Below are 13,663 nucleotides of genomic sequence, written 5' to 3'. Positions count from 1 at the left end.
TGTTCTTTAGAACGTGTTGGATGTGTAGGGACGCGATAGGCTAAAATATTTAGTGTACTATTCTATGACATATTGTAATTACATTCATATTGATGGAAACACTTTCAATGATAGATACAAAGCATTCTAGGAGAATACTCCATCTAACAATCCACTTTCTAAATAGGGACCACCTAAAATTGCATGTTTGTGCATGTTGACATGTCATTTGCATGATACCTAGGGTTGGGTGCCCCAGTATGCATGTTCTGGGATTGAGCAATCGAAGCCGACAGAGTAATGGAGCACCCAACATTTACTAATTTTGATTGGCTATGGGTTAGGCACCCATGTGAAGGCCATGTGAACATTGAATTATTTTTACCATGTGTATGGGTTCCACTAAGGGAGGTTTGGATTTTTCAAGGTATTTTTGCTTGTTTTGACATTCCACAATGGCTATCCCTCTCACAATCCTCTATAAATTGGAGGCTTGAGATAGTAGTTTCATGTTGAGTAGTAAGTATCTAGGTGATGTCAGATCGGTCAAAGAGGAAGTGAAGAGTATTGTTGTCCATATCTCCTTAAAGATCAATAATATTCTTGCCCTCTTTCTCAAGTAGAGTTTTTTCTTGAAAGATTTTTCCACATAAGTATGGTATCATCTGTTGTATTGTTAATTTGATACTTTTGTAAAATGTGCAATCACTTAAATCATATTGGGTAGTTTCTTTGTTTTCATACTTGCAAACACATTCTTAACAATAAGCATCAAAGCTTACAGTTTTGTTGAGAGAGGGACACATTTCTCTTAAGTGTTGAAAGATTTTTAGCTATAGCAAGAGCTTTTGTATTGTGGGTTGTGTAGATTTGTGGAGAAGATTGTATAATATGCCCACTACCTCTCATCAAGATATTGAGAAGTTCAATGGAATTGGCTATGAGATGTGGAAATTGAAGATGGCAAATCTCCTTAAATAGAGATCAATGGTAGAAAGTTTCACAAGATGCAAAGTCATCTACCATGAGGAATGAAGATTGGAGAAAGTTGGACATGTCACAAAGAACTAGTCGATTGTCTTGTAAATTATGTCCTCTTGAATGTCTCTACTACAAACAACGTATTCAAGTTGTGGAAGAGAAAAGGTGAAATCTATCAAACTACAATTATCTAATATCTCACAAAACACTTGTATTATTTGATGATGAAGGATGGTGATTCTATTGTAGAATATTTAAATTTCTTCAATTTCATTATAAGTCAACTTACATCAATAGATCTTAAGATAGAAGTTGAGGATAAGTGTATTTGCTTGCTTTGTACTTGTTGTCACAAAAGTTTGCAGCCTTGTTGAGCTATCAACTCAGCAACCTCGTGAAATATGGAAACAACCTTGAAGTATGGGACCTTGCACAAAGGGGTTGAATCTCCAAAGACAGTCGTCTTCCTTCTCCATCCAAGTGCAAGTGTTGAACCAACACAATGCTCTAGATTCTACTTTTAAGCCTATCCTAACAACTTGCAAAGGAAAAAGGAAGAACGAAATGCTAAAATGAAAAGAGGTTTTGCACCAAGATAAGAGATGTTCCTCTCCCCACCCCGAAATGACACAAAGAATCAAATGAAATACCCTAGAGATGCATACACATCGATTGCATGAATGACCCCAAATGCATGTATGGAGCATAGAATTTGTTGAATGTCAAAAGGGGAGAAGGCTTCCCACGAGTCACACTCATAAACAAGTTAACGCAACATTTACGTGAGAGAAAGCCATAAAACATACACTTCAACAAAGGTAAGAAAACATACACAACACTCAAGTTGAGGAGAGGCAAGAATAATGTTTTCAATTCATTCTTAGGCCAATGACCAAATTTACAATTGCAAAAATGCAAGAAAATATACAAATTTTCAAGAGAAGTGAAAAAAACATGAAGTAGCTCAAGCCAGAAGGGAGAGAACCCTCTACAATGAAGCTTAACAACCTATATATAGAAAATTGGTCGTAGAAGAGATACCAATGGTCAAAGAGGGGAAGCCTTGACCTTGGCGTGCGCAAAAGAATGTTGGTCCGAGAAGGCAAGGAACCATGCGGATCTGATATGGTTATGCATGCAAGCAACATGGCCATACCCTAACAAGGCAATCCCAAGAAGAGTACTTCTAGAAAGTATATTATCTAACATTTCTTGGTCAGAGCATGTAGACCTAACATGAAGGCCATCAAATAACCATAAATAAGCATAACTTTGGACTCCATTTCATGGCAATCCTGCAAAAAAACATTAAAACCACCCTTGTAGCTCAATGAATAAAAGTAGACAAGGCAAGGCTTGGTAGAGCATAGCTCAATGAATAAAAGTAGACAAGGCAAGGGTTGGTGGAGCATTAAGAGCCTTGAGTGTTGATTACGTCATTAGGAAATGTAGCAAGTTGTCACAAGTCAGACATTGGGCCCTTAGGAAAACATTGCAAGGGGAGAGGCTCTGGGATTCCAAGGTTTGGAAGGAAAAGAGGAAACAGAGGAAAGGAGGAAAGGAGGTCCAAAAAGAAAGGAGGAAAGGGAGGAAAGTAAGTTTGGAAACCTTGGGTTCCGAGATTTCAATCTTTAGAGGTTCACAAGGAAAGGGAGGAAAGCGAGGAAAGGAGGTCTGGAAACCTAGGGTTCAAGGGTCCAAAAGGAAAGGAAGAGAGGAAAGGAGATCAAAAAACTGGGGGTTCGAGGATTTTGAGGATTTTGAGGATTGGGAGGGAAGGAAATTCAGAAACCTGCCTCCTGGACAAGATAACAACTAACATTTCATGATTCCATTGGTTTTGTCCTTGATCAACTAAGGTAGTGTTGGTCCATGGAACATATCTCTGATTGGTTCTCACTGATGGACCAAGGGTTTCATTAAATGACTAGTACTTTCCTCCTGAATCTTGGGAAAATCTAACCATTACAGTAAGTTCTGGTAGTGTCGAGCCAAATATGGGCAATCTCATTGCTACGCTTTTTTAGAAGAAATGAGAAGAAAGACCTTGAATTTGTTGTAGGAACATTTCATAAATTGCCATATTTTATTCTTATAAGATGTTTTTTAAATTTACCTTAGACACCATATACATCAAGTTTTTTAGTCTAAACATTCAATCCACATCATGAGAGAAGAAATATTATGTTGACAAGGAATACAAACCCAAACTCCTTATAAGAACATGAGAAATAAACCATTAGAAACCCTAACTCTAATGACACATAACTCTTAACCAAATGAATAAACAATAGTACACTAAGGCATTAGTTTGGTGTCTTTTCTTGTTTTATATTACATTACTTAAAAATATTCTACTAACATGAACATCAAGATGAGATCAATACAAGTTCTTTATGAGAAAACACACTAGAAATCACCTATGGAAAACCAAGAGCCACTACTTAGAAATCTACTTTATTTAGGAAAGTCATCCACATTAGAATCCAATGATCAAAGACCAAGAGTTGCAAGTTACAATTCCATATAAAATATTCTTATAGGGATTTGAGCTTCGGTTTTCACAACAAGAACCCAACATATTTACCAATTAAGCTCAACCCCTTAGACTTAGATTGGCTTCTATTGAGATAAAATATCTCCATATATATACTTATATTCAAAAAAAATTAAATTAGTGCACATAAAAATTTTACAATCCATTAAATTGTAAACAATTTTTAAAATAATTCATTAAAACTAATAAATTCATACAATTTTTCTCAAAGTTGCTTGTAATATTTTTCCTTTCTCAAACATAAGGAAACTCTAAATAAAAACTCAAAGCACAGATAAGATTCTAGTGTTGGATTTAGGTTGTTAATAAATGTCAATGGATTATTAATGTCAAGAGGCATTCAACAATGGCAACAAAAGGTGTAACATAATGACGTAAGTGTGTTAACAAAAACTCTTACCTCTAAGCTTAGATTTGACAACTATTACATTTCAAAATATAAATTAATTTTTTATTTGTTAATTATAGTTGAAAAAATAATAGATATGTATATATCTTAAATAAATAAATGAAAAATAAACATGGGAGAAAAAGTATAATTCAACTATATGTTTTAGATAGATGTATTAAAACCATTTATTGAAACTTGAATAATTAAACCAGAACATAAAAATAAAAATAAAAATAACCTACTATTTCATCATAATTAATTCTTTTAAAAAACATAAATAGTAATAATAATAGTTAAATCAAGCATATAGGATATAATAATTTTGTATTTTGTATTTATTTGTAGACAAGAAAAAAAATCCTTTTTTGAATTTTTAATAATAATAAAATTTTAAAAATATATATATAAAAAAAATTAGATGTAAATAACATTTTAAATATTTAAAAGTGAATTGCCAAACTAATGAATGATAATTTTTCCAAAAGTCAAATTAAAAGTTATATATAAAAGTAAAACAAGTGTAGTAAAGAGAATAGTTCTAAAGTAAAATAAAATAATTCTTAAGAAATAAAAAATGATAACAAATTATAGCTCTCACCATTTTTTAAATAGTTTAATTTAAGGTATTTATACTAGTAAATATTTTTCTTGATCGGAAATTCATCTTAATTTACAAATATTAATTGTTTAGAACAAACATGGATTGAACCAATATTATAAAGTTTTGGGCTTTGATTGATTTGCTTTGTTAGCGGTAATTCTGACTTTTTTTTGTTTACATCTACCTCCATTTTAAATGTTAATCTAAAACTTTTCTTAGTGTTACCCCCAATAAATTAAATTTAACAAAATTTACAGGCAATGTAATATTCAGCTTGTATCACTCTATCTTTAGGAGGTAACCAATCAATTAGTAATCACAATTTTAAAGCAATTATATTAAATTCTTGGAATATATTTAGTTATTCCAATCTAAAATAAATTTCTTAGAAATTCCTTCCTCATATTATAATAATTCCTTAATATTCTTTAGTCATGTTATTTTCAATTCCTTGAAATGTTTTGTAGTCATACCAAATTTTGCACAACTATACTGAATTCCTCGGAATATTCTGTTATAATTATCGTCCTCAAAAATCTAAAGGCATGATAAATCATGTTGATGGAAGAATTTGAATTATCTACACGCCATAAGCATAATACTTATAACATCCATTTCATTTCATTTCACATAGGAAATTTATAGTACCCACTAAATCAATTCACATTTGATATATTGTAGTGATTCTTCTAGCAGTTCAAGGTAATCAACTCGACGGAGGCACAACGATATTTACAATTTATGTTTTACCATCATCTTTAAGGAAACTTTCTTATTTCAATCGCCACTGTAAGCAGACCCTGATGGGGAATTTATTATTTGATCGATTGCAATAAACATAGATAGGCAACGATATTTAGAATTTATGTTTTACCATCATCTTTAAGGAAACTTTCTTAATTCATTTGCCACTATAAGCAGAGCTTGATGGGGAGTTTATTATTTGATTGATTGCAATAAACATAGATAGACAAACAATTTAAGTTCTGTTTCACCACCATACATATATTTTGATAGAAATTTTGGTCTGTAACTTGCTACCACAAGTATGGATTCATGGGAAATTTATTCTCTGAATCACAACACAAATTATAGACGGGGGGAAAATTATTCTCTTAATCGTCATACAAATTATGGATTGATGAGAAATGGTGTCTTGAAAATGTAAATTCTATTGTATATGGAAAAAATTCACTCTAAACCTTCACGTCCACTACAAAATTTGGCCTAAGATACTATGCTTCTCTATGATACATTCATCAAGATTACTATAAAACTTTTAAGACCGCACTTCAGAAAATACAACCTGTTAAAGATTACCTTCAAAAACCTCATTTCCAAAGCATGTGGATGACGAGAATTGATTGAATGCCTATTGTTACAAAACCAGCATATATATACAGAACAGATTTTTTTACAACATTAAATATGTCCTAAATAACATTTCTTCGCATGATAATACTATGAGTTACACAAAATGATTGATATCAAATGGAGAAGGAATCTAACAACATAGTTCAAACATGTTTACTGAGAAAAGCATAGGTACCTGAAACACGCTTTCTTGGCCAAAATAAGTTTACACAAGGCTTCTAAGAGATGACAAAATGAAACACTATCAAAATTAGAAATAAAGTAAAACTATTTCAAAGCCAAAATGAAAAGGTTGAATTACATTATGTAGTACCTTTCAGATGTACTCTTGATTGATTTGATCTTCTTTATCACCTGAACAAAAGATAACAAGTTTGAATTGGATAGGAACACATGATACCTTCATCATTTGATCTTCTATAATAAAAGAAAAGTCCTTGAGCATAAAAAGACACCTTCATGATTCGCTCAAAACTGAATCCATTTTCATCAACAAGAAATTTCTTCAATCCCTGAAACAAGCAGTACAAAACATAAAAGAATGTATGTCAAGTATCTCAAAGCAAAAACTCTTTTATCTTAATAAAATTCCAAGATGTGTACCTCCTCATCTGGAGCCGACCACTCCAATTTCGATTGGTATTCCAAAGGAGTTATTTGGGGTTCCTTGAAAATGGATCGAGCTTGTAGATAAGGCCAGTGCACTGGAATTTGAAACCTAAATGCCAAGGTATAAATGCCATCAATTATTGTACAGCAATTAAGAACATGGTCTTCTCCAATCAAAACAGAAACAAATATAATGGATGGCAAAGAAGATTATCATAGACAGCTATAACAAATGAATGGTTAACAAAATCTGCAAGATTAATCACTATCACATATGACAATTAATCATTATTGTAATCAATTTCCATTCCTCACATATAATGACTAAACCACAACCCTCTCACCCCTTTGGCCACTGCCTACATCCCGGAAAAATAAAATATAAAACAATATATATAACCCCCAAAATGGCAAGGGCGGGAAATAACATACCTATCTTTGTCAATATTATCCAAGATCTTCTCTATCGAACCATGCTCCTGAATAAGCTTTAACGATGTTTGTGGCCCAATACCTACACAATTATATGCATGAGGACTTAATGTACAGAAGTACATCTAAATGTAAATAGTCATCACATAATCATCCGGCACATTACCAAAATAAACTATATCATGACAATTAGAATAGCTTAGTGACTTGAAAAAAGATCTCCAACAAAATAACATATTGTTAAAAGTATCAATATGTAGTTTTACAAGGAACTGAATGCACACCAAACCCGTTTTGATAGAAAATTCTTTTGTATTGGTTTTGTGTAGTAGTTCTACTCCAAATGACATGCTATCCTTGAAATGAGGCAAAGTTTAGCAGACCAACAGGATTGCTTAAGGAAACAATGACGAATTACAATGATGATATAGCCATGTGTACTAATGGAGTTAATCATAAATCAGTTTATATACTCTCTTGTAGCCAAGAAAAAAGACTTGTTGAAAATTATTCTCCATCCCAATTTTGTAAGAGAGTATTGATGAATAAAAGAAACAGTTCTAGTATCTTCTGAATTAGCATGTTATTTTCATGTGAATCAATCATGTATGTATAACTATAAACCAATTTACTGTGCTTTAGTAACTGTATATCCGCAAAGCAAGTAAACATTTAGTGTTGTTGCCTTTCAAGAAGTTGGGTTAAAATGGCAATATAATGGGACAGCCAGTTGAAGGATCTATAGAATCTAATCAAGGAGAAGATGAACTCACCCAAATCTAGTAAATCTATGGGATATATCAGTGAAAGAAAACATATAGAAGGTAGTTAAACAGAGTCAAATCCCTCAAGATATCATTTGTGACAAACTAAGAGTAGGCAAAGAAGTTAACATACTCAATTGTATGCCAAGGCTCCTTACAAGACATCTCATAATGCTTCAAGACCTATCAATCTTCTCTCTATGATGTCCAGCACCATCATTGGCGAATTTTGAAACTCTAATAAGTAGTTTTCCACTAAACTAGAGTATTTGAGCTGAGTCAAATCTTTGAAATAAACTTCAAGATCCTTCTGGTCAAACCTCTCAATCAAAAGTTTGCAAAATCCATCATATGAGGTGATGGATCCATGACCCTAAGTGATCAGGTTGTGATACTGTTGTGACCATTTCACACATCGCCCCATCAGGATGGGGACCCCCTCTTTTTTCTTGAGTTTTGCTTTCCCTTAGCTAGGATTTTTTCTCTGCTTGCTAGTTTTTTTGAATGAGTGAGTGGTCGCCTGGGCTGGGTATCTTAGGGTTTCTCTCAGGGAGCTCATCCTAGGGTTTCTTTCAAAATGAATCTAGCCTGGATTTGGGAGGTCATTTATTGTTTGCCTTGAACCCTAGGGTTGTTTTAGAGGTTTTACCTTTCAATAGAATGAAGATGGATAGATTATGCCAAAGTGATGAAAGATCTCAAGTCTCAGGTCAGGGTAGGTCAAAGTCCCGTTTTCCTCTACGTCAAAGTCCCATTTTCCTCCAAGTAAGAGTAGATTAAGCAGAGTCAGTGGCCAAGGGGAGATTCAGGAGGCGATTTCGGGAATTAATGAGCAAATTCACTTAATGATGATTAAAGAAGTCTTGAAAAGTTATATCCAAGACAAGGAAAGGAGTTTTGAGGTATAAAATGAGTCAAAACCAAGATTTTCGCTCCTGACCCTTCTAAAGGGTCCAGGGCGAAATTCATATTTCTCTACTCTATCCCTTGTCTTGACCAAGTTTGAAATTTCTACTGCATGGTGTGGAAGATTGGGATGTATATCTGCCTTAGGAAGAAGGTTTGAAGCGACAAAATGGTGGAAATTAGTCTAGAGGAGGAAATTCGCTCATGACCCTTCCAAAGGGTCCAGAGCGAAATCCTCATTTGACCCTCAATTTTGGCCTAAGGCATGGGCAATGAAGATTTTTTGAGCCAAATGGATGGCAAGAAGACATGAAGGTGGTAAGGAGAGGTGAATTTAACCAAGTTTGAAGGTGAATTGAGTAGGAAAGAGGTGTGAAATCAAGCAAAACATGAATTTCGCTCCTGACCCTTCCAAAGGGTCCAGAGCGAAATTCTTTGAAGTCGCCTTTTTTCTCCTTGTTTGCACTGGAAACCTTGATTCCTTGGACATGGTAAAGGCGAATTGACATATTCTAGCCCTAGAAAGTGATTGAAGATGTTTGAAAATATGGTTTTTGACCTAAGGCATGATTTTCGCTGCTGACCCTTCCAAAGGGTCCAAAGCGAAATCCACTTTTCCTCCACCTTGCCCTTTGATATGACCAAAATTGTTGACTTTTAAGGCATAGTTGAGAAGGTTTTGATGCATGTTTGCCTTGGAGAGGAGTAAGACTTTGAAATGGTGAAAATCAACCTGGGAGGAGAATTTCGCTCCTGACCCTTCCAAAGGGTCCAAAGCAGAATCCTCCATTTAGCCTTCTTTTTGGCCTTAAGACCTAGTTTAACATTGCCTAGTGCCAGTTGGATGGTGGATTGTCTTGATTGCGATAGGTGGAAGTTGAATTGATCAAGTTTGAAGGAGAATGAGATGAAACAAGGTGAGAAACTAGCCAAGGATAGGGATTTCGCTCCTGACCCCTCCAAAGGGTCCAGAGCGAAAATCCTTATAGACCTCAATTTCTTCTTTGACTAGACCAAATTCCTAGTTTCTAAGGGATATTCAGAAGTGTTTGACATGTTTTTGCCTTAAGAAGTGACTAGAGGTGGAGGAGATGAAGGATTTTAGCCTAAAAGGTGAATTTTGCTCCTGACCCTTCCAAAGGGTCCAGAGCGAATTTCTTGAAAGCACTCATTTTCTCCTTCGATTTCATGCCATAATATTTTTTTCATTTAGGGTCTCTCTCTTTCTCTCCGTATATATATATATATATATATATATATATATCGATCCAGGAGGGGACATGACAGATAAGGTCAAGATCTTGGCATGGATGCAAGGAGAGTGATGTATGTTTGCCTCCCAAGGAAGATTGGAGTTGAAAAAATGAACAATCAAGCCTAAAACAAGATTTTCGCTCCTGACCCTTCCAAAGGGTCCAAAGCGAAAATCTCAATAAACCTCATTTTCTTCCTTCTTTGATCAAATTTTCAATATTCAAGGCATATTGGAAGAAGGATGAATATGTTCTTGCCTTAGGGAATGTTTGAAAGCAATGGAAAGTGGAGATTTTGTCCTAGAAAAGGAAATTCGCTCCTGACCCTTCCAAAGGGTCCAGAGTGAAATTTCACTAAAACCACCTTTTTATCAAGTTTATGCCAAGGCAAGTATAGATCAAGGTGAGTTGAGATTTGAGAGATCTTTAGGCATGGCTTTGACTTGTTGATAATCTTCAAACTTGAAGGAATTGAGCAAAACCATGATTTTCAGTCCTGACCCTTCCAAAGGGTCCAGAGCGAAAACTCTAAAATCCATCCTATCATCCAAGATTTGTGCCAAGCCAGGCCTTGGCCAAGGTTTGAAAAGCCCTTAAGATTGCCTTTGAGTGATTTTTGACCATCAAAAATGTGAATTTTGAGCTTTGAGCTAAAACATGAATTTCGCTTCTGACCCTTCCAAAGGGTCCAGAGCGAAATTTTGGATAGGTCCTATCCTTGGCTAGGCTTTTGAGCGAATTTTCCTTTTCAAGGTTTTTGAGGATCAAGCAAATGTTGCCAGGTTCAGAAATGGATTCAAATGAGGAGGTTTAGAGAGAACAAAGTGTATTGAAGTAAAGGAAATGAAGAAATTCACCTAAGACTTGAATTTCGCTCCTGACCCTTCCAAAGGGTCCAGAGCGAAATTCATAAAATGTCATGTTTCCTCCAAGATTGTGTTGAGCCAAGTCAATGATCAAGGTGGATTGACCTTAGAGATTGCCTTAGAAGAGATTGTGAATGAAAGAAGGGTGAATTTTGACCTAAAAGGTGAATTTCACTCCTAACCCTTCCAAAGGGTCCAGAGCGAAATTCTCATCATCACCTAATTTGCTCATGTTAGAAGCTAAAAAATTGAATCCCCAAGCTTTGTTGAGCTAAAACTAGCATATGCTCGCCTTTAAAAGGAATTTGGAGTGAAAGAATGAGGCGATTGAGACTAATCAAGGAAATCGCTCCTGACCCTTCCAAAGGGTCCAGGGCGAAATCCTTGGAAATGCCTATTCTTCACCTTGTTTGGACTAAGACGAAGGCAAGTTGCAAAGACATGATGACAAGAGCATGAAGTGGTGATAAATCAAGCTTGAGGAGGTGTTGATAGATGGAGTAAATGTAACTACGTGAGAAATTCAAGCAAACCTCCTTGGTGTGATTCAAACCTTTTTCACACCATGAACATTCTAGTGACTATGAAAACATCTTCTAGATTTACCTTCTCTCTTTAAATAATCCACAAGCGAATTTATTCAAGGCACATTTTTCCTATTTAAAATCACTCACTAAGCCTCATCTTTGATAAGAAATGCAAATATGCCTTGATTAAACAATTGTTAAAATTGGCAAAATCGACCTTTAGCCTTTGAAATTAACTTAAAATCAAAAAATCCACACTTTGGCGCTCAAAACTATATTTTTTTACTCCTATTGCTAAGTCGGCCAGCTTGTAAAGGTGATTTTATTTATTTTTTTAATGCATTTATCAAGTTGGCCTATTGGGCAAATAATGTGAGCGCCCTATAAAGGAGAGGTGTTTTGTGAAATCATTAATCATTCATTCATTCTCTCCTATGCGAATTGGAAGAGCAGAATTATAGGTGCAAAATTGAGCAGATTTAGGCTAATTTCCAGATTTTGAAGAATACTTGAAGGCTGATTCAGGGCTAAAGTCATCAAAGGGAAGGACCTGAAATTCAGATCAACGACACCTTTCATCCAGCAAATCTCCATTTTCCTTTATCCATTTTTTCAAGGTTGATAGCTAAAAATCAAGGAGAAGGTATGTACAATCAGATTTTGAAGGCATATTGAAGATTTGATTTAATTTTCTATATTAATCTTTTGTGATGTTAAGTCTTCAATCTGATTCTTATCAATTTGAAAATTCATAATTCTAAGGGTTTATCACACTATTTTCAAATTGTAATATATCATTTCCTTGAAAGGTCTCAAATCTCCTATCTTGAGGTATTATGCTCAAATCTAACTTAAGCCTCTTTTTTTGTAGGTATCAAATGACGACCCCCAAGGCCAGTGGATCCACTACCCGGCAGACTCTCATCAAAGAGGATCAAAAGAACGACAATTTGGAGATCAGGATTGTGTCCAAATGGAGCAATATCGGAGACACCAATCTAGGAAACTTCAATGTGAAGAAGTTTCGAGAAGCGCCCTACATCGGCAAGCCGTCACTTGTTGCGAAGAGGATAATTGAGAGTGGCATCATCAAGGCTGCAGGATTTCCTCCTGCCGTCAAATGTCACGAGCTGATGATTGAATGTACCCGACACTATGACTCACATTCGAGGACAATCATAGCCAAGGATGGAACTGTCTTAGCCTATCTTTCAGAAGAAGCTATAAGTGAAGCCTTTCATCTTCCGGAACCGAGAGATATGGTCTACAAGAGCCTGGAAGGGGCTAGGTCTATCTACGAGGATGATCCTGATACCTGTCTGAACTTCATCAACAAGAATTGGTTACTAAAGAGTAGGCCTCGCTTGAACAAAATACCTAATATGCCACACAGAATTGATTTCCAAGAAGAATTCAAGGACTTGATAACCATGCTCAATCGGGTTACTGGTGCCTCTCAAGCCTTCTTGTTCATCAAGTGGATGTTCTTCTTCAGACAAGTGATTGTCCAAGGAAAAGGAATGCTCAATTGGGATAGAATCATTAGTAACAACCTAGACGTGCAGTTGAGGAGGCTAGCCCCTACCAAGACTTTCCACATGAGTTCATATGTTATATATTCCTTAGTCAGAAGTTTTGAGTATGCAGGGCTACTACACAGAGGAGTTGTTGGGAGAGGACTCGGAGAGATAAGAGCATGTGATTCTTATGTTCAACAGCATCATCTGCCAAGGAATGACTACAAGCTAATCAATGACACCTTCACGATGTATATCACCAGGACATTGCAAGGAGGGATTCACCATCGACTGTCTGTCGAGGTACAAGAACTCGTGAAGAAGCATGGTGTATGGTTCATTCAGTTTCCAAAATTCACCTACATCGGAGTCCATGGGTGTCCTTCGCCTCCCTATATGTTGCCAAGGTATCCTACGGACAGAATAATATTACTTGAGGTGACTAGACAGTTGGCAGCTTATGCTAGAGCATCGAGACATAAGCACGGAAATGGAATCCCCGTACCCATTCTACTAGGGAATTCAAATGAAGTGTGTCCTAATTCTCAAGCCGCGGAGGATGCAGAGAAGGAGTTATCTCTATATTCATTCACATCCTTTGCCTCAAGGGAGAATTTCGAACCTCATGGTCACATGGAAGAAACAGTTGGGAAGAAATACAAGCATGAGTTTCAAGTAGAAGACTTTTGGATGAATATTCAGAATGATATAGAGGTGAAAAGAAAGATGCATTCTAGATTAGCCTTGGATCTCATCAGGAAATGTAAGGTTTATACAGTACTTGATCAAGCCCAGGAGAGTGGTAGATATCTCCAATCGTCCTATGAGAAGGAAGATAAATAAGTGAAGATAGATTGAAAAGAGCCAGAAGTTTCGGACCTAAGAGCATTAATGGCTCCTGTGTTG

At 35.6% G+C, this 13,663-nt stretch overlaps 1 protein-coding gene across 7 annotated transcripts in view; it reads right to left on the bottom strand.

Annotated features, from left to right (window-relative positions):
* The window catches only part of LOC131029254 (flap endonuclease 1-B), a 235,231-nt gene that overhangs the window by 65,661 nt on the left and 155,907 nt on the right, over positions 1–13,663 (bottom strand). For 3 of the 7 annotated variants that reach the window (XM_057959671.2, XM_057959665.2, XM_057959670.2), the window contains 5 exons: positions 6,925–7,006; positions 6,487–6,601; positions 6,339–6,395; positions 6,197–6,237; positions 5,632–6,058 (listed from right to left, as the gene is read on the bottom strand). In XM_057959671.2, the coding sequence (XP_057815654.1) occupies positions 6,037–6,058; positions 6,197–6,237; positions 6,339–6,395; positions 6,487–6,601; positions 6,925–7,006 (317 nt within the window). In that variant the 3' untranslated portion in view covers positions 5,632–6,036. Of the gene's footprint in view, positions 1–5,433; positions 6,102–6,196; positions 6,238–6,338; positions 6,396–6,486; positions 6,602–6,924; positions 7,007–13,663 lie in introns of those variants that run through there. The other 4 variants (XM_057959669.2, XM_057959667.2, XM_057959668.2 and 1 more) reach the window with 4 other exon arrangements.

Source organism: Cryptomeria japonica, chromosome 5, assembly GCF_030272615.1.
Source record: "Cryptomeria japonica chromosome 5, Sugi_1.0, whole genome shotgun sequence".
In the NCBI taxonomy this organism is placed as follows: domain Eukaryota; kingdom Viridiplantae; phylum Streptophyta; class Pinopsida; order Cupressales; family Cupressaceae; genus Cryptomeria; species Cryptomeria japonica.
Note: the sequence above shows the minus strand (reverse complement) of the source record. Positions and strands in the feature narration are given on the sequence as shown.